The following is a 25,000-nucleotide window of genomic DNA, read 5'->3' on the forward strand; positions in this document are numbered from 1 at the left end:
GAGGCATTTCCTCACTTCGACGTCCAGTCATTATAGATCCTCGAAGGCATTTCCTATGTCCATCTCCTGCCGAATGGGTGAAGTCGAGCAGATATTCGCGGCGGGGTAGCAAAGTTACCTTTGTATGATGTCGGGTATTCTGAGCCGTTCGCCTGGGCAGAGGGTGTGTCAGGGAGTGTGTGTGTGTGTGTGTGTCGGCCATATTTTCTTCTAACCTCCTCTTTCTCCCGTGCAGGTCAGCGCCATCTACGAAGACCCATCGCTCGAGGCCAACCTGGAGCTGGTGATGCTCCGGATCGTCTTCTACAAGAACACGAAACAGTCGCAGGTCAGTCTGTGCCTTCTTCATTCGCCTACCTCTACCTTAGTGCTATCTCTCGCTCGGTCCAATTTCCCCCCCAAAAAACCTGTTTGCCTCGTGTGACCCGGGGGTTTTACCACACTGTCTGCGTCCCGCGTATCTTTTTGGGGTGTACCGTGTGTTTTGGGGTGTACCGCAGCTGTGTACCGTGTGCTGCGGGGTGTATCATGGGGTGTGTATGTGTAGGTGTGGTTTTCGGGCGTATGTCAAGTGGTCACACCGCCTCCCCCCCCCCCCCCACCCACCGCCCCTGGCCGGAAGCTTGGGGTGGGGTGTGTGGATGAATGGTCAAGTACCTCCCCCACCTCCTCCTCTTGAAATGACGCAGCCCCCCTCCTTCTTTCCCTTCCCCTTCCTCCCTCCTTCCCTCCCCCCCGTCAATTTCCCCTCTCCCCCCTTCTCCTGCACCAGGCACCCCTGAAGAATGAGAACCATCCATACGCATTTTTCGCGTATGATAACCCCCAAGCGATACGCATTGTTGATATGTGATTGACAACGTCATTACCAATATGTACTGGAGGGTGGAAGAGGGTGGAAGGGGAGTGGAGTGTGGATATACATGTGTAAGGCGCCCCCCCCAACCCCCCAACCCCTCCCCAATCATCTCTCAGCTCTTCACCACACTCATGCAACATTTAACATTCACTCTTACCTTGCTCATTGAGTCCTCTCACACACACGCACTCCTTCACTCGTCCACCAACACTTGTCCTGATCAAAGTACTGAGTGTAAGTCTTTCTCAACCTCTCTTTTCCCTCGCTGAATTCCCTCGTAATGGCGTCTCTTTCCTCCCGTCCACACACGAACTTCTGCTGCCCGTGTGTGCCATGAGCGTGTGTGTCTGTGTGTCTGTGTGTGTCTCTTGTGTCTGTGTGTGTGTGTGTGTGTTGTGTGTGTGTGTGTGTGTGTGTGTGTGTCTGTGTGTCTGTGTGTTGGAGTTATAACAAAGTGACTGATAAACTTATTTCGTAATTCTGAGCTAATTGAAATTCAACTAAAAATCTAAAATATTTTCAAGGAAAAATTACAATACTTTCCATTTTCTTTTCATGGCCGTGGAGTCCAAAATCTTATATATATATATATATATATATATATTTATATATATATAATTATATATAATATATATATATATATATTGGAAAGGATCACAATTTTGCTCATAGGAATATATATATATATATATATATATATATATATATATATATATATATATATATATATATATATATATATACATATACATAAAACGCATCTTAGTCAACCTCATTTTATAACGAGGAGTCATTTAAAAATCATATAACTTTTTTTTCTCATGATTTAAAGGACGAAAATGAAAACACAGACTTCTCAAAATTTCGGAGACTAAATGTGGAACGCGAGGAACAGGTACAAATTTTGGGGCTTCTTGTGTTTCGTGTCCGTCGCTTCACACGAGATATTTGGTAGATGTTTGGTAGATATTTGGTAGATATTTGGTAGATATGTGGTAGATATTTGGTAGATATTTGGTAGATGTTTGGCAGATATTTGGTAGATATTTGGTAGATGTTTGGTAGATATTTGGTAGATGTTTGGTAGATATTTGGTAGATGTTTGGTAGATGTTTGATAGATGTTTGGTAGATATTTGGTAGATGTTTGGTAGATATTTGGTAGATGTTTGGTAGATATTTGGCATTTGGAAGTTTCACGCAAGGAGTGTCATAAAGGTGCCACAGTGGTTCGTGTTTTGTGTGTGTCATATAGACCTTAAACTGTGCCATATAGACTTTAGACTGTGTCATGTAGACCTTAAACTGTGCCATATAGGCCATATAGACCTTAAACTGTCCCATATAGACCTTAAAGTGCGCCATATAGACCTTAAACTGTCCCATATAGACCTTAAAGTGCGCCATATAGACCTTAAACTGTCCCATATAGACCTTAAAGTGCGCCATATAGACCTTAAACTGTACCATATAGACTTTCAACTGTGCCATATAGACCTTAAACTGTGCCAAATAGACCTTAAACTGTGTTATGTAGACCTTAAACGGTGCCATATAGACTGTAAACTGTGCCATATAGACTTTAAACTGCAAAGGCCATAGAAAAAAAGCTAAGCCTTAGTTCAAAGTCTGTATGACACAGTTTAAAGTCTGTATGACACAGTTTAAAGTCTATATGACACAGTTTAAAGTCTGTATGGCACAGGGAAGGACTCGGATACTCAGCATTGTGTGGCATGGCTTGACCAGCGACGGCTGAAGCGTTCTGTGTATATATTGGATCAGATGACAGATGAACCACGCCAGCCTGGCTCACACACACACACACACACACACACACACACACACACACACACACACACACACACACAACGTAGGGGGGCGGGGGGCTGGGAATATGATGTATATTGGGTCCCATATCTCACAAAAAAAAAAAAAAAACAATAAAGTATTGTATTTTGGATCACATATGACCCTCCAAAAGTTAAAATACTGTATTTTGGGTTACATATGTCCCTCAAAAGTTGAAATACTGTACTTTGGGTCACATATTTCGCCAGTAAAGTTGAAATACTGTACTTTGGGTCACATATGACCCCAGAAAAGTTAGAATACTGTATTTTGGGTCACATATTTCCCCAGAAAAGTTGAAATACTGTATTTTGGGTCTCATGTCCCCAGTAAAGTTAATATACTGTATTTTGGGTCACATATGTCCCCAGAAAAGTTAGAATACTGTATTTTGGGTCACATATTTCCCTAGAAAAGTTGAAATACTGTATTTTGGGTCTCATGTCCCCAGTAAAGTTAATATACTGTATTTTGGGTCACATGTCCCCAGAATAGTTAAGATACTGTATTTTGGGTCACATATGTCTCCAGAAAAGTTCAAATACTGTACTTTGGGTCACATATGTCCCCGGAAAAGTTCAAATACTGTACTTTGGGTCACATATGACCCCGGAAAAGTTCAAATACTGTATTTTGGATCACATATGACCCCGGAAAAGTTCAAATCCTGTATTTTGGGTCACATATGTCCCTCCAAAAGTTCAAATACTGTATTTTGGGTCACATATGACCCCGAAAAAGTTCAAATACTGTATTTTGGGTCACATATGTCCCCTAGAAAAGTTCAAAACCCCTGTTAATGGGTGGCGGGTCTCACCATACAGTTAAAGTGAAGCCACCTTGCTGTGTCTGTGGCCCACAGACGACGTGGTGGGAAATGCCTGTGTGTGGGTGGGTGTGGGTGTGTGTGGGTGGGTGTGTGTGTGGGTGTGGGTGGGTGTGTGTGTGGGTGTGTGTGTGGGTGGGTGTGGGTGTGGGTGTGGGTGGTGGGTGGGGAAATGCCTGTGTGTGTGTGTGTGTGTGTGTGTGTGTGGTGGTGTGTGTGTGGGTGTGTGTGTGTGTGTGTGTGTGTGTGTGAATTATGACTGTAATAGCCTGGCCCAGCCCAGCCCACCCGTGCCCACCACCGTCAGGGAACGGTTTAAAACCCACCCTCCCTCCTCTTGACCTCGGCCGCCTATGACCAGAGGTCAACCTTTACACCACACACACACCACACACACACACACACACGCGGGCCTCCAGACCTAGACACACACACACAACACACACACACACACACACACACACACACGTGTCGTGACGCAAGACTTAATGACTGACTCTAATTACACTGTCGGCCTTGTGTTCCTCCTTCCCCCCATTCGCCCCCTCCCCACTTCCTTGTCCCCCCAACCCCCACCCCGGCTTTATCCTTCGATCGTCTCTATCTATCTTATCTATCGTCCTGACCCCATTTTATCTATTTCCCAGGGCGTGGGCTCAGGGAATGTATATAACCTTTGACCTCCACAGCCCTTCAAGAAATGGACCATATATATATATATTTTTTTTTTTTTTTTTTTTTTATACTTTGTCGCTGTCTCCGCGTTTTGCGAGGTTAGCGCAAGGAAACAGACGAAAGAAATGGCCCAACCCCCCCCCCATAACATGTACATACACACGTCCACACACGCAAATATACATACCTACACAGCTTTCCATGGTTTACCCCAGACGTTCACATGCCTTGCTTCAATCCACTGCAGCGTCAACCCTGTATACCACATGACTCCAATTCACTCTATTTCTTGCCCTCCTTTCACCTCCTGCATGTTCAGGCCCGATCACACAAAATCTTTTTCACTCCATCTTTCCACCTCCAATTTGGTCTCCCTCTTCTCCTCGTTCCCACACCTCCGACACATATATCATCCTGGTCAATCTCTCCTCATCATTCTCTCCATGTGCCCAAACCATTTCAAAACACCCTCTTCTGCTCTCTCAACCACGCTCTTTTATTTCCACACATCTCTCTTACCCCTTTCGTTACTTACTCGATCAAACCACCTCACCCCCACACATTGTCCTCAAAAAATCTCATTTCAGCACATCCATCTCCTGCGCACATCTATATCCATTAGCCCACGCCTCGCAACCATACACATTGTTGGAACCACTATTCCCTCAAACTTACCCCTTTTTGCTTTCCGAGATAGTGTTCTCGACTTCCACACATTTTTCAAGGCTCCCAAAATTTTCGCCCCTCCCCCACCCTATGATCCACTTCCGCTTCCATGGTTCCATCCGCTGACAGATCCACTCCCAGATATCTAAAACACTTCACTTCTCCAGTTTTTCTCCATTCAAACTCACCTCCCAATTGACTTGACCCTCACCCCTACTGTACCTAATAACCTTGCTCTTATTCACATTTACTCTCAACTTTCTTCTTCCACACACTTTACCAAACTCAGTCACCAGCTTCTGCAGTTTCTCACATGAATCAGCCACCAGCGCTGTATCATCTGCGAACAACAACTGACTCACTTCCCAAGCTCTCTCATCCCAACAGACTTCATACTTGCCCCTCTTTCCAGGACTCTTGCATTTACCTCCCTTACAACCCCATCCATAAACAAATTAAACAACCATGGAGACATCACACACCCCTGCCGCAACCTACATTCACTGAGAACCAATCACTTTCCTCTCTTCCTACACGTACACATGCCTTACATCCTCGATAAAAACTTTTCACTGCTTCTAACAACTTGCCTCCCACACCATATATTCTTAATACCTTCCACAGAGCATCTCTATCAACTCTATCATATGCCTTCTCCAGATCCATAAATGCTACATACAAATCCATTTGCTTTTCTAAGTATTTCTCACATACATTCTTCAAAGCAAACACCTGATCCACACATCCTCTACCACTTCTGAAACCGCACTGCTCTTCCCCAATCTGATGCTCTGTACATGCCTTCACCTCTCAATCAATACCCTCCCATATAATTTACCAGGAATACTCAACAAACTTATACCTCTGTAATTTGAGCACTCACTCTTATCCCCTTTGCCTTTGTACAATGGCACTATGCACGCATTCCGCCAATCCTCAGGCACCTCACCATGAGTCATACATACATTAAATAACCTTACCAACCAGTCAACAATACAGTCACCCCCTTTCTTAATAAATTCCACTGCAATACCATCCAAACCTGCTGCCTTGCCGGCTTTCATCTTCCGCAAAGCTTTTACTACCTCTTCTCTGTTTACCAAATCATTTTCCCTAACCCTCTCACTTTGCACACCACCTCGACCAAAAACACCCTATATCTGCCACTCTGTCATCAGACCATTCAACAAACCTTCAAATACTCATTCCATCTCCTTCTCACATCACCGCTACTTGTTATCACCTCCCCATTTACGCCCTTCACTGAAGTTCCCATTTGCTCCCTTGTCTTACGCACCTATTTACCTCCTTCCAGAACATCTTTTTTATTTTCCCTAAAATTTACTGATAGTCTCTCACCCCAACTCTCATTTGCCCTTTTTTTCACCTCTTGCACCTTTCTCTTGACCTCCTGTCTCTTTCTTTTATACTTCTCCCACTCAATTGCATTTTTTCCCTGCAAAATCGTCCAAATGCCTCTCTTTCTCTTTCACTAATACTCTTACTTCTTCATCCCACCACTCACTACCCTTTCTAAACAGCCCACTCCCACTCTTCTCATGCCACAAGCATCTTTTGCGCAATCCATCACTGATTCCCTAAATACATCCCATTCCTCCCCACTCCCCTTACTTCCTTTGTTCTCACCTTTTTCCATTCTGTACACAGTCTCTCCTGGTACTTCCCCACACAGGTCTCCTTCCCAAGCTCACTTACTCTCACCACCTTCTTCACCCCAACATTCACTCCTCTTTTCTGAAAACCCATACTAATCTTCACCTTAGCCTCCACAAGATAATGATCAGACATCCCTCCAGTTGCACCTCTCAGCACATTTAACATCCAAAGTCTCTCTTTCGCACGCCTGTCAATTAACACGTAATCCAATAACGCTCTCTGGCCATCTCTCCTACTTACATAAGTATACTTATGTATATCTCGCTTTTTAAACCAGGTATTCCCAATCATCAGTCCTTTTTCAGCACATAAATCTACAAGCTCTTCACCATTTCCATTTTACAACACTGAACACCCATGCATACCAATTATTCCCTCAACTGCCACATTACTCACCTTTGCATTCAAATCACCCATCACTATAACCGGTCTCGTGCATCAAAACCGCTAACACACTCATTTAGCTGCTCCCAAAACACTTGCCTCTCATGATCTTTCTTCTCATGCCCAGGTGCATATGCACCAATAATCACCCACCTCTCTCCTATCAACTTTCAATTTTACCCTTATTAATCGAGAATTTACTTTCTTACATTCTATCACATACTCCCACAACTCCTGTTTCAGGAGTATTTGCTACTCCTTCCTTGCTCTTGTCCTCTCACTAACCCTGACTTCACTCCCCAGACATTTCCAAACCACTCTTCCCCTTTACCCTTGAGCTTCGTTCACTCAGAGCCAAAAATCCAGGTTCCTTTCCTCAAACATACTACCTATCTCTCCTTTTTTCACATCTTGGTTACATCACACACACATTTAGGCACCCCACTCTGAGCCTTCGAGGAGGATGATCACTCCCGCGTGATCCTTCTTCTGTTTCCCATTTTAGAAAGTTAATACAAGGAGGGGAGGATTTCCGGCCCCCGGAAATATATATATATATATTTTATAATATATATATATTATATATATATATATATATATATATATATATATATTATATATATATATTATATATATTTATATATATATATTTATATATTATTATATATATATTTATATATATATATATTATATATATATATATTTTATATATATATATATATATATATATATCTATATATATATATTATATATATATATAATATATATATATATATATATATATATATATTTATATTATATATATATATATATTTATATATATATATATATATATATTTTTTTTTTCGTACTATTCGCCATTTCCCGCGATAGCGAGGTAGCATTAAGAACAGAGGACTGGGCCTATGAGGGAATATCCTCACCTGGCCCCCTTCTTGTTCCTTCTTTTGGAAAATTGAAAAAAACGAGAGGGGAGGATTTCCAGCCCCCCGCTCCCTCCCCTTTTAGTCGCCTTCTACGACACGCAGGGAATACGTGGCAAGTATTCTTTCTCCCCTATCCCCAGGGATAATTATATATATATATATATATATATATATATATATATATATATATATATTATATATATAATATATTTATATCCTGTATTCACTTTAGTATATATTTAGAGAATTCCTTATTTTCATGTAGGAATTAAAGGAGAGAGAGAGAAGCGTTCGTGTTTTGGTACCTGCCAGCACAACGCTGTCGTATCCGTGTTTCTGCCAACCACGTGACCTTATAACGAAACCATGAGCTTAACTACACACACACACACACACACACCACACACAACACACACACACACGTGTCCATCAATTTTGAAATCCGTGCACCAGCTGTGGCAACACAGGACCTGTGTGAGGGGGGGGGGCGCGTAGGGCGCAGTGTGTGGTGTGCACCGTGAGTGAGGGCTTTACGTATTTGCAGTCCAGAGTTTATTGATGATGAGTTTGAGAAGATATATTCTATTGGATCTAAGTTAAAGTACCCAAGATCTTTCATTGATAAATCCCTTAAGTTAGCAATCATTTTATAGAGTTGAGCCCAAACCTCCCATTGACACCCAAGAATCTTTTAGTTCTCCCTTTTAATAATAATTTCACTTTACTTCCCATGTTGCTTAAATCCTTTATGGTAAATGTTGCCTTCAGCAACAACAATGCTATAAAAAAATATCTTAATCAGGAACTCTCTTGAAAATTCTCCTGGGTGCATCTTTAAAGTGCCATGTAGAAATTGTGATAAGTTTTATGTGGGGCAGACTGGTGAGGATCTTTCTGTTAGACTTAAGCAACATAAATATAGTATAAGAACGGGACAAGAATCAAATGCCTTGTTTAATCACGTTAAAAACTATGATAATTATATTGACTGGAGTAATGCCATCTCTGTTATTAACTCTAACTCCAGAAAGATCACTGAATCTTCTATTATCAAACACACAAAGAATTATAATCTTAATATTAGTGAAGATCTATTCAAAATGGATAACTTTATTGTTGATATAATTTGTAAACAATTCCCCTTCTTGTCCACATAATAAGTTTATGATACACTCGTTGTCTGTCCTGGACAATCGCATGTTTACCAAATGGCGTCTTAGCTACGTCTTTTCGTTGTATATCAACTGACTGTTACATTTCTCTCTTGTGTCTCCCCTGATGATGTGATTATTACACGAAAGTGCACTTGGGAACTTATCGTTTTTCATTTTCCCTGTGGATTCATAGGCATATATATATATATATATATATATATATATAATATATATATATATATTATATATATATATATATATATATTACCATGGGTACTTAGCTACGTCTTTTCGTTAGTATAAAAACGGGACTGAAATTCCTCTCAATTTTCCTTTATTTCAAGATGACACGAAAGTGCCTTGGGATATCCTCATCGTTCTCTTTTTACGTGTGGATTCATACGGAAATATATTGAATATATATATATATATATATATATATATATATATATATATATATATATATATATATATATATATATGCACACGCACGGCAACACGAGGGTAAAACTCTCTCTCTGTAACGCACACACACATACACACACACACTCACGTGCGCGCGTGCGCACCCCAGTACGTAGCAGGTCACGTGAACCAGCACCACAGTCGCACTTCCTCACCCGTGGCACCTCAGCTGTGAAAATAGGAAACGCTAAGTGATGTGTGTGTGTGTGTGTGTGTGTGTGTGTGTGTGTGGTGTGTGTGTGTAGTGTGTGTGTGTGTGTGTGTGGTGTGAGTGAGTGTGTGTGTGTGTGTGTGTGAGTGGGTGTGTGGGTGTGTGTGTGTGTGTGTGGATCCCCTTACTTCATGCCTGACCACTTCATCACGTAGGGCAAGGACCCACCCTCTCCACCACTCTCTCCACCACTCTCTCTACCGCCCTCTCCACCACCCTCTCCACCACTCTCTCCACCACCCTCTCCACCACTCTCTCCACCACTCTCTCTACCACCCTCTCCACCACCCTCTCCACCACCCTCTCCACCACCCTCTCCACCACTCTCTCCACCACTCTCTCTACCACCCTCTCCACCACTCTCTCCACCACTCTCTCTACCACCCTCTCCACCACCCTCTCCACCACCCTCTCCACCACTCTCTCCACCACCCTCTCCACCACCCTCTCCACCACCCCCTCCACCACCCTCTCCACCACTCTCTCCACCACCCTCTCCACCACTCTCTCCACCACCCTCTCCACCACTCTCTCCACCACTTTCTCCACCACCCTCTCCTCCACTCTCCACCACCCTCTCCACCACTCTCTCCACCACCCTCTCCACCACCCTCTCCACCATCTCTCCACCACCCTCGCCACCATTCTCTCCACCATATATATATATATATATGTTTGCTTTGAAGAATGTATGTGAGAAATACTTAGAAAAGCAAATGGATTTGTATGTAGCATTTATGGATCTGGAGAAGGCATATGATAGAGTTGATAGAGATGCTCTGTGGAAGGTATTAAGAATATATGGTGTGGGAGGAAAGTTGTTAGAAGCAGTGAAAAGTTTTTATCGAGGATGTAAGGCATGTGTACGTGTAGGAAGAGAGGAAAGTGATTGGTTCTCAGTGAATGTAGGTTTGCGGCAGGGGTGTGTGATGTCTCCATGGTTGTTTAATTTGTTTATGGATGGGGTTGTTAGGGAGGTAAATGCAAGAGTCCTGGAAAGAGGGGCAAGTATGAAGTCTGTTGGGGATGAGAGAGCTTGGGAAGTGAGTCAGTTGTTGTTCGCTGATGATACAGCACTGGTGGCTGATTCATGTGAGAAACTGCAGAAGCTGGTGACTGAGTTTGGTAAAGTGTGTGGAAGAAGAAAGTTAGAGTAAATGTGAATAAGAGCAAGGTTATTAGGTACAGTAGGGTTGAGGGTCAAGTCAATTGGGAGGTGAGTCTGAATGGAGAAAAACTGGAGGAAGTGAAGTGTTTTAGATATCTGGGAGTGGATCTGTCAGCGGATGGAACCATGGAAGCGGAAGTGGATCATAGGGTGGGGGAGGGGGCGAAAATTTTGGGAGCCTTGAAAAATGTGTGGAAGTCGAGAACATTATCTCGGAAAGCAAAAATGGGTATGTTTGAAGGAATAGTGGTTCCAACAATGTTGTATGGTTGCGAGGCGTGGGCTATGGATAGAGTTGTGCGCAGGAGGATGGATGTGCTGGAAATGAGATGTTTGAGGACAATGTGTGGTGTGAGGTGGTTTGATCGAGTAAGTAACGTAAGGGTAAGAGAGATGTGTGGAAATAAAAAGAGCGTGGTTGAGAGAGCAGAAGAGGGTGTTTTGAAATGGTTTGGGCACATGGAGAGAATGAGTGAGGAAAGATTGACCAAGAGGATATATGTGTCGGAGGTGGAGGGAACGAGGAGAAGAGGGAGACCAAATTGGAGGTGGAAAGATGGAGTGAAAAGGATTTTGTGTGATCGGGCCTGAACATGCAGGAGGGTGAAAGGAGGGCAAGGAATAGAGTGAATTGGAGCGATGTGGTATACAGGGGTTGACGTGCTGTCAGTGGATTGAATCAAGGCATGTGAAGCGTCTGGGGTAAACCATGGAAAGCTGTGTAGGTATGTATATTTGCGTGTGTGGACGTGTGTATGTACATGTGTATGGGGGGGGGGGTTGGGCCATTTCTTTCGTCTGTTTCCTTGCGCTACCTCGCAAACGCGGGAGACAGCGACAAAGTATAAAAAAAAAAAAAAAAATATATATATATATATATATATATATATATATATATATATATATATATATATATATATATATATATATATATATCATCTAAGTGACTGTGCACCAAACACCACGGAAATTACCCTATCTCTTTGTCTATGTTACGCTTCGAGATTCTGTCGTCCTGGAGGAGGAAGAGGAGGGAAGTGCACAGACGACCCAGTGTCGAGAGGGCCCACACGAGTGTGACACAGAACTGAAGTTCGAGAGGGCCCACACGAGTGTGACACAGAACTGAAGTTCGAGAGGGCCCACACGAGTGTGACACAGAACTGAAGTTCGAGAGGGCCCACACGAGTGTGACACAGAACTGAAGTTCGAGAGGGGCCACACGAGTGTGACACAGAACTGAAGTTCGAGAGGGCCCACACGAGTGTGACACAGAACTGAAGTTCGAGAGGGCCCACACGAGTGTGACACAGAACTGAAGTTCGAGAGGGCCACACGAGTGTGACACAGAACTGAAGTTCGAGAGGGCCCACACGAGTGTGACACAGAGCTGAAGTTCGAGAGGGCCACACGAGTGTGACACAGAACTGAAGTTCGAGAGGGCCCACACGAGTGTGACAGAACTGAAGTTCGAGAGGGCCCACACGAGTGTGACACAGAACTGAAGTTCGAGAGGGCCCACACGAGTGTGGCACAGAACTGAAGTTCGAGAGGGGCCAGACGAGTGTGACACAGAACTGAAGTTCGAGAGGGCCCACACGAGTGTGACACAGAACTGAAGTTCGAGAGGGGCCACACGAGTGTGACACAGAACTGAAGTTCGAGAGGGGCCACACGAGTGTGACACAGAACTGAAGTTCGAGAGGGGCCACACGAGTGTGACACAGAACTGAAGTTCGAGAGGGCCCACACGAGTGTGACACAGAACTGAAGTTCGAGAGGGCCCACACGAGTGTGACACAGAACTGAAGTTCGAGAGGGGCCACACGAGTGTGACACAGAACTGAGGTACATTAATGGTGAGGCTACATATAGACTGGAGAGCACTTTCTTCATTGGCTCAGTGAGCTGTCGTGGTGGTGGTGGGGTGGGGGGAAATAGAAGGCTTTGTACTCAGTAAGGCTTATAATCGAGGGTTATGGAAGTCTGGTATTCATCGTATATGAAGGGACAGAAGCCTCCCCCACAAAATGATTAAATTCACTGGCGAGGAAATGCCAAGTGAGGAGGTGTGAAAAAGTATATAGATTAAGGAGTGATAGCTAGGGGGCGACGTACGTAAGTCGGCATGATGGAAGGTTGATATTAATATTATATGGAGGGACAGAAGCCTCCCCCCGAAATGATTATATTCACTGGCGAGGAAATGCCAAGTGAGGAGGTGTGAAAAAGTATATAGATTATATGGTCAGTGATAGCTAGGGGGCGACGTGACGTAAGTCGTCTTGATAGGAAGTCTGGTATTAATCTTATATGAAGGGACAGAAGCCTCCCCCCCCAAAGATTATATTCACTGACGAGGAAATGCCAAGTGAGGAGGTGTGAAAAAGTATATAGATTAAGGAGTGATAGCTAGGGGGCGACGTACGTAAGTCGCCTTGATGGAAGTCTGGTATTAATCTTATATGAAGGGACAGAAGCCTCCCCCCCAAAGATTATATTCACTGGCGAGGAAATGCCAAGTGAGGAGGTGTGAAAAAGTATATAGATTAAGGAGTGATAGCTAGGGGGCGACGTACGTAGGTCGGCTTGGGAATGATTTCAGCCCCGATTCGGGATGAGGAGAGTGGGTGTGCTAGGGCGGGCGGTGGGAGGTGGGGGGGTGGAGTGGGGTTCGAGTCCCGGTGGCAAACTTCGGGCCTGGAGGAGACTCGGTGAGTTTAATGAGGCGGCAGTAAAAGATGACCCAAAGTTGTGGGTGGAAGACCCGATCTGGGTCCTGACACACACACACACACACTCACACACACACACACACAAACAGAAAGTTTATGTCGTGTGTGTGTGTGTGTGTGTGTGTGTGTGTATGGCTGACGCTTTAATAAGGGCATCAACCACGTCCAGCTTAGCTGTAAGCTTAACCATGGGGATGAACAGCTGGGTGGACTGCGGAGGGACTGCCCTGCCAGGATTCGAACCCGTGCGCCATGGTCGGCAGCGCTACAGCACGTAGATCCGTGTCACATACTCCGAAGGTGGATCGTGCAAATATTATATTATATATATTATATATAATATATATAATATATATAATATATATATATATATATTATATATATATATATATATATATATTATATATATATATTTATTATATTATATGGGAGCGGGGGGCTGGAAATCCTCCCCTCTCGGTTTTTTTTTTTTTTTTTCAATTTTCCAAAAGAAGGAACAGAGAATTGGGCCAGGTGAGGGTATTCCCTCAAAGGCCCAGTCCTCTGTTCTTAACGCTACCTCGCTAATGCGGGAAATGGCGAATAGTTTGAAAGAAAGAAGAAAGATATATATATATATATATATATATATATATATATATATATATATATATATATATATGACTCCATGGAGAGTCATCGGGGTGGGAAGGGGAGAGTATGGCTGCTACTGTAACACGGGTCCCTCCGTTTAAGTGACGCTCTTCTCGACCGTCGGAAACGGAGTGGGGGAAACCCCGCACTTTGAACCAACCTATGTCCTTCGCAGAAGCTGCAGGATTCGAACCCAGCACATACTCACGCATCGGTTTGGTCAATGTTATAGTGATATTTAGAATGAAAACTTAATTATAGGGAAATATATGTGTTTATATATAGACACACACACATATACACAACCAGAGCGAATGTTGTGATAGAGGAAATGAATGGTTATAGCCATGAGAATGTCGGTGGCGGGACGTGTCGTATGCCAGTGCGACATGGACTTAACCATCATGTGTCGTTAAGGAGACGGAAGGTCGTTTAAACCCAATAGACTGCTTTGATTATGACATATACGTTAAAGGACTGGAGTTTGTGTGTACAACTCTCTCGTTAAATTCTCTTAACTGATCGTCGTGGCATTAAAACGTATGTCTGAAGTCGTGAAAAAAGAAAAAAAATTTGCAAAAACCTTATGTTCTTTTGTTTCCCAAACAGTTTATCGGTGTTCGTAAGACTAATATTCGTATATAGCTTTTTTCCATTGTCAGAGAATGTTTACATAGACTGTAATCGTTCACAAAGCTTTCATAAAATAGGTTCGTGAGGGCTGGTGTGATGTAAAAAAAATTCTTGGGCGTACAGTGTGTGTGTGAGCGGGATACGCCACAAGTCATAGCCCCGCTTTTGGTGTGAATATGTGGGGGAAAAAAATACATATTGGACTGTTGTGTGGGGGAAGACAGACAACAGTGCCACCCCCTCCGTACATAGTACAGTACGCCCGGTAAATGCAGTATGGCCCTCCGTTGAATGCGGTGTCTGTTGGTCAAGTGAAATGTGGACTTCTCAAGTGTTTTCTCGTTCTGTTAAGTCGTAATATGTATTCATCGCGTTGAGAGAGCAATGCGAAATGTGTAATTTATATGTATGGGTCGGCAGAAGTATTATTAACGTCTGCAAAAGCATTGAGAGGGAGAAATACAGCTGAGAAGGCTCAGGTGAGTGTGGTGAGGGAGGGTGTGTATATATCGGGGAGGTGAGGGTCGGGGACCCGAGTAGGACTGGAGGATGGGAGGTGGTGTTGGCGGCTGTTTCCCGCCCTCACCTTCCCTTCCGTCCCATCCCTCCCACCGCGTTAGTTATGGCCCAGTGAGTCGGCTGTGTATGTATGGGCCCAGCTGTTGTGTGTGGGGGGGGGTCACTCCACCCTTCCCCTCGCCGCCTTTTTCTTCTCCCTTAATTTTCCGTCTAAATATTGATTTCCGAAGGACCAATGAGAGAGCCGATTCATTCGCCCAATCAGGAAGTACCTTTTCGTCTTGGACACTAAACCCGCGTTACGTATCAGAGATTAAAACAATATTATATATATATATATATATATATATATATATATATATATATATATATATATATATATATTAATTATATGTAAAACTCCTCGATTGTGAAATAGCATCGTATGTAAAGCCATTGTTTTATTAGACCATGTGCCGGGGGGGTCTGGGATTGGACCATCTGGTACAGGTAGCTGGACCTCCAAATCCAGATGGGTTGTTATCTCACACTTGCCAGCACATAGACATGTTACCCTCGGACTGAGAGCTGGCTCCTCAACTCCAGCTGTGTCTATTAAATAGACGGTTCTATTTGCACGTTTTCTGTTGTCTAGACGAGCAGCTTATATGAGAAGATCTGTAAAGCAAGATATATATATATATATATATATATATATATATATATATATATATATATATATATATATATATTATAAGCAAAGGGTTATGTCGCACAGTCATGTGTGTGTATTTGTAGACTGACGAACATTAGAGATATATTTCGCTTGTGTACACAGAAGGACTTTTTAAATATTTAATAGAACCCAGGCCGGCTTATTTCCTGACACTTTATTATAGTCAGGATGAAATTCAAATCGTTGCCTGTCATCCTACCAGAGTGTAAACATTTTTATTTAGACGTAGAAGACGTTACGGTGTTTTAGAAGTGTTTCTTTAAGTGAGGCCTAATAAATCTCGTGTTTAGAAAACGAAATTTTGTGTTTAGAAAACGAAGGTTCTGGTGGCGGTGGTGGGGAGCAGCGGTGATGAACATCCTAGTTTTATTATTTTTTGTAAGTGTCTTTGCGATCATTGAGGGATTGCTTGGTGTCATTGTTTTGATTGTTTTGTATTCTCCTTTTTGCTGTGTCGTGCCTCCAGGTGTTGTATAAGGTGTTGAGCCAGGAGACGACATGGTGTGTGTCTAGCCACAGAAGCCAAAATTCTTCCTTTGTTCTTTTGATGTGGACGAGGCTCGCGTCCCAACCAGCCAGCCAGTGCAAAGGCCTCAAAGGTTTCTTTTCCTCCTCCCCTGGTGCATTATTTCACCCACACCCCTTCCCCCCCTAGAACCACGTCTGCTTCCCACTGACTCACCTCTTTAGTCGGGGTTGAGCCGTTACCATACAACATGTGAGGTTTGGGGGGTTTGGTGTTTGTGTGGTGGTAGTACACAGTTTTGCCTGGGGAGAAGAGATTAAAAAAAAAAAAGTGAAGATTGTGGTGTGGTCTTCACTTACCACCAGACCCCCCTTGAGATGACAAGGCCCGATATGGTCTTTACCCCGCCAACCAGACCATGACAAGGTCACATAAGGTCACATCTCAACAGATGCCAGATGTTAAGGTCAGTGTCGTGTGTGTGTGTGTGTGTGTGTGTGTGTGTGTGTGTGTGTTAAATGTTCAACAACCCATCACCTGTTACTTGACCTGACCAGAAGCAGATTAAGAATATTAAGAGACGTTATATGGTCTGTAAGCCTTTGAGGTTATATATATATATATATATATATATATATATATATATATATATATATATATATATATATATATATATATATATATATATATATATATTCCTATGAATCCACGTGGACAATGAAACACGAAAAGTTCCCAAGTGCACTTTCGTGTCATAATCACATCATCAGGGGAGACACAAGAGAGAAATATAACAGTCAGTTGATATACATCGAAGAGACGTAGCTAGGACGCCATTTGGTAAACATCTGGACTTATAGGAATATCTTGATCACGCGCAAAATTGTGATCCTTTCCAATATATATATAATATATATATATATATATATATATATATATATATATATATATATATATATATATAATGGCAAATGCTGCCTCAAAGTGCCAGATTAATTTCGTCCGGAGTTTAGCACATCAGTCCTGAATTAACTAGCAAATTATGATCAATCAGTTATGTTGTCTCATGACAGGAAACTATATTTAACATAGTTAGACGTCAACATACAACTGTGGAAAAGTGTATTATGATCATCATCATATACATCATATACATCATATACATCATATACATCATATACATCATATATAATCATATACATCATCACGTCAACATACAACTGTGGAAAAGTGTATTATGATCATCATCATATACATCATATACATCATCATATACATCACGTCAACATACAACTGTGGAAAAGTGTATTATGATCATCATATACATCATCATATACATCATCATATACATCCGAACATACAACTGTAAATGATGTATATGATAAATGCATATCGTAAGAGATATCGAAACAAATGATTTTGAATGATGAGTAGGAGATAGAAAAGGCAAATTAGTATTTGTTTATTTGCATTTCAAAGCTACACAAATCATACAGAGACATTTAGGTAACAATGCCCATTTGGGGTTCGCTCATTGAGGCCATTGTACGTACGTGTGCCTTAAACCCATCTGTCTATGGTTATCTGTGCCCCTCCACATCGCAAACAGCCTCGTTAGATCACCCAGTAGTCCGTTGCTGTTTGACTTCAGGTGTATGACAGTAGTTAGGGGGGGTGTATAGAAAACGTGATGGCCGCTCATACAGTGAAGTGTGTAGATTTAGTGTACGAATTGCATTTTCTGTGTCAGTGAACGTTGGAGATAGGTTAGGGTTGATACAACAGTTGTCCAGTTTTGTTATAACACTTTGTTAATGCTAAGAAAAAAACACCGTATGACGTAATACGTTAGTTGGTTATAAAACTTTGTTAATGCTAAGAAAAAAAACATCGTATGACGTAATACGTTAGTTGGGTTATAAGAGTTTGTTAATGCTAAGAAAAAAAACATCGTATGACGTCATACGTTAGTTGGGTTCATCAGAGTTTGTCTTAATGCTAGTGATAAAACCGTGTACATCATTAACGTAATTGTCTCCCATCCAGTGGTAGTGTCTTTAAGACTAGTTGCACGTAATCAAATCATAATATATATTATCTGACATTTAGTATATAATTGTAAAGTCCCTGAATAAACAGATCATTTTCTGTTGTGGAGCGTTCGTAAACCTGGCGTCATGGTCTCTGCGCATGCGTGCGCTTGAGGCGTGGGTAGGGACAGCTTTGGGGGGGGGGGGGAGGGGTATAGAGAGAGAGAGAGAGAGAGAGAGAGAGAGAGGGGATGAATGTTTAACATCGTTTAATAAACGACCCTGATGGGTTAGGGGGAGGAAGGGGGGTTTAAAAAAAAGTAAAATAAATAAAGAAAAAAAATTACGAGGTAAGTTAATGATGTAATTAACTACGTGCAATGTAGGCGTTAAATACACACCCTCCACACCCCCATGCGTGTGTGTAACTCCGGCACACAGGGGGGGGGAGGGGGGAAGGAACTAGAAAAAAAAGAAAAACGAAAAAAAAAAAAAACGCGTAGTTTGGACAAGCCAGGGAAATGCATCGTCATGACCTGTGTATTCCCCTACCTGTGTTGGGTTTTTTTGGGAATATACCAATGTTGCCACGAAAGCACAGGGTGTTGTGGGGTGTGGAGAAGCCAATTATGGACTGAACAGGTGGTGGTGTTTGCTGATGACGCCTTGGTAGTGATCGTTATCAGTGTAGACCCCAGGGGGATGGATAGATGAGTGGTTGATAACGCTTGGTTATCTCAACCACTGAACGACCCGCCGTTAATCATCATAAAACAACAGACAGTTGATGTGATTATTACACGAAAGTGCACTTGGGAACTTATCGTGTTTCATTTTCCCCGTGGACTCGTAGGTATATATAGATATGTACATAATGTACATATATATATTATATATATATATATATTATATATATATTTATATATATATATATATATATATATATCCTCTCTAGCAAAGAGAAGTTCCTCGCGAGTCTAGGACTGACAGGTATCCACTGTGCGCGTACAGCAGAGAGCAACAGTATTGTTCATCAAGCAAGACATGCTGAGAGGAGCGGTCAGGCTCTGGCCTTTTCTGGTCCAAATGGCAGGATCGTATCATGGATGTGAATTGCACGCCTCTCTCTCTCTCTCTCTCTCTCTCTCTCTCTCTTCTCTCTCTCTCTCTCTCTCTCTCTCTCTCTCTCCAACAGTGTTACTGACAAAGTAAAAATATACACAAATGCCTACCATCACCATTAATCGCAACAGAATCCTTTTGAAGAATTAAAAATACTTAAAAGAAAGAAAAAAAAGATAATAATATTTTTGGAAGACTGCCGTGGTCGGACTTGGGTCTCGAGGCCAGCGACATTATTGGAACCAAACCCCCCCAAAAAAACCACGCGGGCAACATCCCTCTCCACCATTTAATTTAACTCCCTTATTTCACCATCCCCCATCCCCGACTGATCCCTTATTCCGTGTTGAGGGGTTAGTCGAAAAGTCCAATGATGAAATGGCGAGCGGGAAAGCAAGTAATTACCTCGCCATGTGTAATTCTACACCGATAATAAATCGCGGCGAATCTATGAATTCATTTTGGCCAGACGGGCTGCGGGCGCGTGCCGAGATTCCACGATATTTCTGGTATAGACTCGTCGGTATGAAGAGATTTTACGCGCCGCTTGTGCTGTTGATGGTAAATATACTCCAAAAAGCAAATGGGGAATGGCTAACCGGCTCATCTCTCTTCATGTTAGTTAATCAACGCGGAGGAAGAGTTTCTTTCGAAAAGTTGACGCCATCTCTTTAAACTGTCTGCCCGAGCTCTCTCTCTCTCTCTCTCTCTCTCCAAGCTGTGAATTGTTTAACTCCGGTGTTACATAGAATATTACACTATCTTCGAATTATTATTGGTATTATATCAGTTTATTTTATGTTCATCAATTTTCTATGCATGTAAGTAATTTTGAACATTAAATGGAAACAGGATGGAGGTTGATTATTATACTTTTGAGTAATGCTTACACATGTAAATGTGAACGAGAAAATTTTTACATACCCGTAATTTGCAACCCTGATGCAACGGAGCGTGCTGATTGGCCGAGTGAAGCGGGTTCTGATTGGTTGCGGTTGAAAATAGCTCCTGATTAGCTGCGGGGGAAGTGGGTTCTGATTGGTCGCGGTGAAACAGGATTTTGATTGGCTGTTGTGGGAAAGGGCTGGAGATCCTTGGCGCCGAATTTGTGGTTAATTGAAGTAAAAATGTCACTGGCGCCTTGCCCGATGCTTCAGCCATTAAATAACTGCCCCAAGTGCACTTTCGTGTAATAATCACATTATATATATATATATATATATATATATATATATATATATATATATATATATATATATAATAGGTGATAGAGATAATGATAGATTGATGAATCCTTCAATAATATCATTTTTTTATTCATTTTTTTCAATCCCTTGTTTTTCCTAATGGTGACTAAATATGTGTGTGTGTGTGGGGGGGGGGGATAATTAGTTGACCTTACTAATGATGACGGTACAGGAAGGTAGGAAGGTCTAATTAGTAATGAAAGGGACTGGGAAATTCATTTTTGAATAAATTTTTTATTTTTTCCTATCTTACAGCTGTGGTCTTTAGAGTGTGTTATCGTGTGTCATATATATGATAAAATAGACCATATGGTTCTCTTTTATAACCCCCCCATAGCAAAGATAATGTATAAATTAAGACAGTTGTAATGTGTATAACACTTCTGTCACTTCTCTGTCCATTTATATTGTTGTAACGCTGTCTGTAACACATGGTAACGTACCTTACATATGTCACTGGACTGTACCTCTTGGCTTGACGGTACACTGAAATCATGTGAGTGTACCTCTTGTCATGACGGTACACTGACTTCACTGGGTTTCATGATGCTGAATATATGTAGATATGGTACAGTAACCCCGTAGACAGGTGTAATATGGTACAGTACCCCCGTAGATAGGTTCAGTATGGTACAGTAACCCCGTAGACAGGTCTAGTATGATACAGATCCCCCATAGATAGGTACAGTATGATTCAGTACCCCCGTAGACAGGTCCAGTATGGTACAGTGTCCCCCATAGACAGGTCCAGAGGTGTAGTATGGTACAGTACCCCCATAGACAGATCCAGTATGGTACAGTGTCCCCCGTAGATAGGTCCAGTATAATACAGTTACCCCCATAGACAGGTCCAGTATGGTACAGTTACCCCCATAGACAGGTCCAGTATGGTACAGTGTCCCCATAGATAGGTCCAGTATGGTACAGTTACCCCCATAGACAGGTCCAGTATGGTACAGTTACCCCCATAGACAGGTCCAGTATGGTACAGCACCCCCATAGATAGGTCCAGTATGGTACAGATCCCCCATACATAGGTCCAGTATGGTACAGATCCCCCATAGATAGGTCCAGTATGGTACAGATCCCCCATACACAGGTCCAGTATGGTACAGTGTACCCCCACTTCCATCAGTACAGCAGCAGGAGACTAACTGTACCGTATATGCCATTGTACCGCAGGTACGGCAGGGCCTGGCCAAGAAGTCGCTGGAGGCGGTGAACCGGTGGGCGGAGCGGTTGTACCGTGTGTCGCCGTCCTACCTCAGGCACGACATGGCAGTGTGGCTCACCAGGAGCAACCTGGGCGGGCCCTCCGGCTACGCGCCCGTGGCGGGGGTCTGCGAGCCCTCCAGGTCCTGCACCCTGAACAGGGACGAGGGCCTCACCTCCGCCTTCATCATCGCCCACGAGATGGCCCACGTGTGAGTACAGAGACCCCCTCCCTCCTTCCTGCGCCTCCTTCTGCGCCTTACTCCTTCTGCGCCTCTCCTTCTCTACCTCCTTTCGCCGCCTCCCACTCTCCTCCTCACCTTTCCTCCTACTCTGCGCCTCCTCCTTCTCACCTTCCTTCGGCGCCCTCTTCCTACCTCCTTCAGTCCCCTTCCTCAGGGCCCCATCCTTCAGTCCCCTCCCTCTGTCCCCTTCCTCAGGGCCCCATCCTTCAGTCCCCTCCTCCTGTCCCTTGGACCGCACGTCTCTCTCTCTCTCTCTCTCCTCTCTCTCTCTCTCTCTCTCTCTCTCTCCTCTCTCTCTCTCTCTCTCTCTTCTCTCATGTGTATAGGAGATTGTATAGCAATACACTATGACCTATTGTTGACAGGTTACGGGGACTGTGTAGTCTACACCCATACACCTACACCCGGCCACACCTTTAGACACACACAGCCGAGTCGGACAGGAGGAGGAGGAGTGGTAGGCACACTCAGCCGAGTCGGACAGGAGGAGGAGGAGTGGTAGACATACACAGCCGAGTCGGACAGGAGGAGGAGGAGTGGTAGACACACACACCCGAGTCGGACAGGAGGAGGAGGAGTGGTAGACACACACACCCGAGTCGGACAGGAGGAGGAGGAGTGGTAAACACACACAGCCGAGTCGGACAGGAGGAGGAGGAGTGGTAGACATACACAGCCGAGTCGGACAGGAGGAGGCGGAATGGTAGACATACACACCCGAGTCGGACAGGAGGAGGAGGAGTGGTAGACATACACACCCGAGTCGGACAGGAGGAGGAGGAGTGGTAGACATACACACCCGAGTCGGACAGGAGGAGGAGGAGTGGTAGACACACGCAGCCGAGTCGGACAGGAGGAGGAGGAGTGGTAGACACACACAGCCGAGTCGGACAGGAGGAGGAGGAGTGGTACACATACACCCGAGTCGGACAGGAGGAGGAGGAGTGGTAAACACACACACCCGAGTCGGACAGGAGGAGGAGGAGTGGTAGACACACACAGCCGAGTCGGACAGGAGGAGGAGGAGTGGTAGCTCCCGTTATAGTAGGTATAGGTAGAGCTGTGGCACTCATCCACACTCAAACGTCTCTGATGAATACGTCTCCCTCCTCCTCCTCCCTCTCCTCACCACCACCATCTCCTCCCACCTCTCCCATCTCTCCCACTGTGGGAGAGCGATACTGAAAACCCGTGTTGTATTGTGTGACGAAGGCCTGGTCATGATCCGGGTTGTGTAACGTGCAGGGGGGGCCTGGGGCCTCCTCCTCCGGCACGCGTGCCCGATGAATGGAACCCGGCGTGGGTCTGGGCCACGCTCCACGGGGTCTGTGGGTTCAGGTACCCCCCGACGAATACGGGGGGCCCGCCTGCTGGAGGGTTTCATACCCGTGGCCCACACCAGCAGCGCTGTCTTGCCCCACTTCGAAGTCCTGGAGTGAAACATCGAAGTCGTCTTCTCTCTCTCCTCTCTCTCTCTCTCTCTCTCTTCTCTCTCTCTCTCTCTCTCTCTCTCTCTCTCCCCCATGGACGACCGCCGCAGACCACGGGGTTAATTGGTGGTTCGTGTGCCTACGTCACTTGTCATGGTGTGTGTGTGTGTGTGTGTGTGTGTGTGTACCCGCTTCAGTACCGTGTGTGTACACACTGGCGTTACCGGACTCCCGTGTCCTTGCGTGCGTGAGGTCGTATCTCGCGTGAGAAATCCGTAGTACAACAGACAATATCGCCGAAGAAAACCCTTTTCAAAAATGATGAGTCCACCTTTCCCCTGCTACTTATGGTAGCGCAGCCTTGGACACGCATGGGGAAAGGGGCTGTGTATAGCAGTGTTCTGACTCACCCCCAACTCGTTGTTACTTTTAAAAGGACAAGGTCAGAGTGTGTGTGTGTGTGTATATATATATATATATATATATATATATATATATATATATATATATATATCTTCGCCTCATATCAACCAGATGATTACATTTCCCTCCATCCATGTGGACACTCCATCTCTCTACCCCCTCTCTCCATCACCTTAAACCATCCCCACCATCTCTCTAACCCCCTCTCCATCACCTTAAACCTTCCCCACCACCTCTCTACCCCCTCTCATCACCTTAAACCTTCCCCACCATCTCTCTACCCCCTCTCCATCACCTTAGACCTTCCCACCATCTCTCTACCCCCTCTCCATCACTTAAACTTCCCCACCATCTCTCTACCCCTTCCATCACCTTAGACCTTCCCACCATCTCTCTACCTCCTTTCCATCACCTTAGACCTTCCCCACCATCTCTCTACCCCCTCTCCATCACTTAAACCTTCCCCACCATCTCTCTAACCCCCTCTCCATCACCTTAGACCTTCCCCACCATCTCTCTACCCCCTCTCCATCACCTTAAACCTTCCCCACAATCTCTCTACCCCCTCTCCATCACCTTAAACCTTCCCCACCATCTCTCTACCCCTTCTCCATCACCTTAAACCTTCCCCACCATCTCTCTACCCCCTCTCCATCACCTTAAACCTTCCCCACCATCTCTCTACCCCCTCTCCATCACCTTAAACCTTCCTCACCATCTCTCTACCCC

The 25,000-nt window shown here is 44.0% G+C and overlaps 1 protein-coding gene across 1 annotated transcript in view; it reads left to right on the forward strand.

Moving 5' to 3' along the window:
• The window catches only part of LOC139763114 (A disintegrin and metalloproteinase with thrombospondin motifs 14-like), a 155,958-nt gene that overhangs the window by 78,281 nt on the left and 52,677 nt on the right, over positions 1-25,000 (forward strand). The window contains 2 exon segments of the mRNA XM_071688772.1: positions 236-328; positions 22,144-22,385. Coding sequence (XP_071544873.1) covers positions 236-328; positions 22,144-22,385 — 335 coding nt within the window.

This window comes from Panulirus ornatus, chromosome 46 (genome assembly GCF_036320965.1).
Source record: "Panulirus ornatus isolate Po-2019 chromosome 46, ASM3632096v1, whole genome shotgun sequence".
Classification (NCBI taxonomy): Eukaryota; Metazoa; Arthropoda; class Malacostraca; order Decapoda; family Palinuridae; genus Panulirus; species Panulirus ornatus.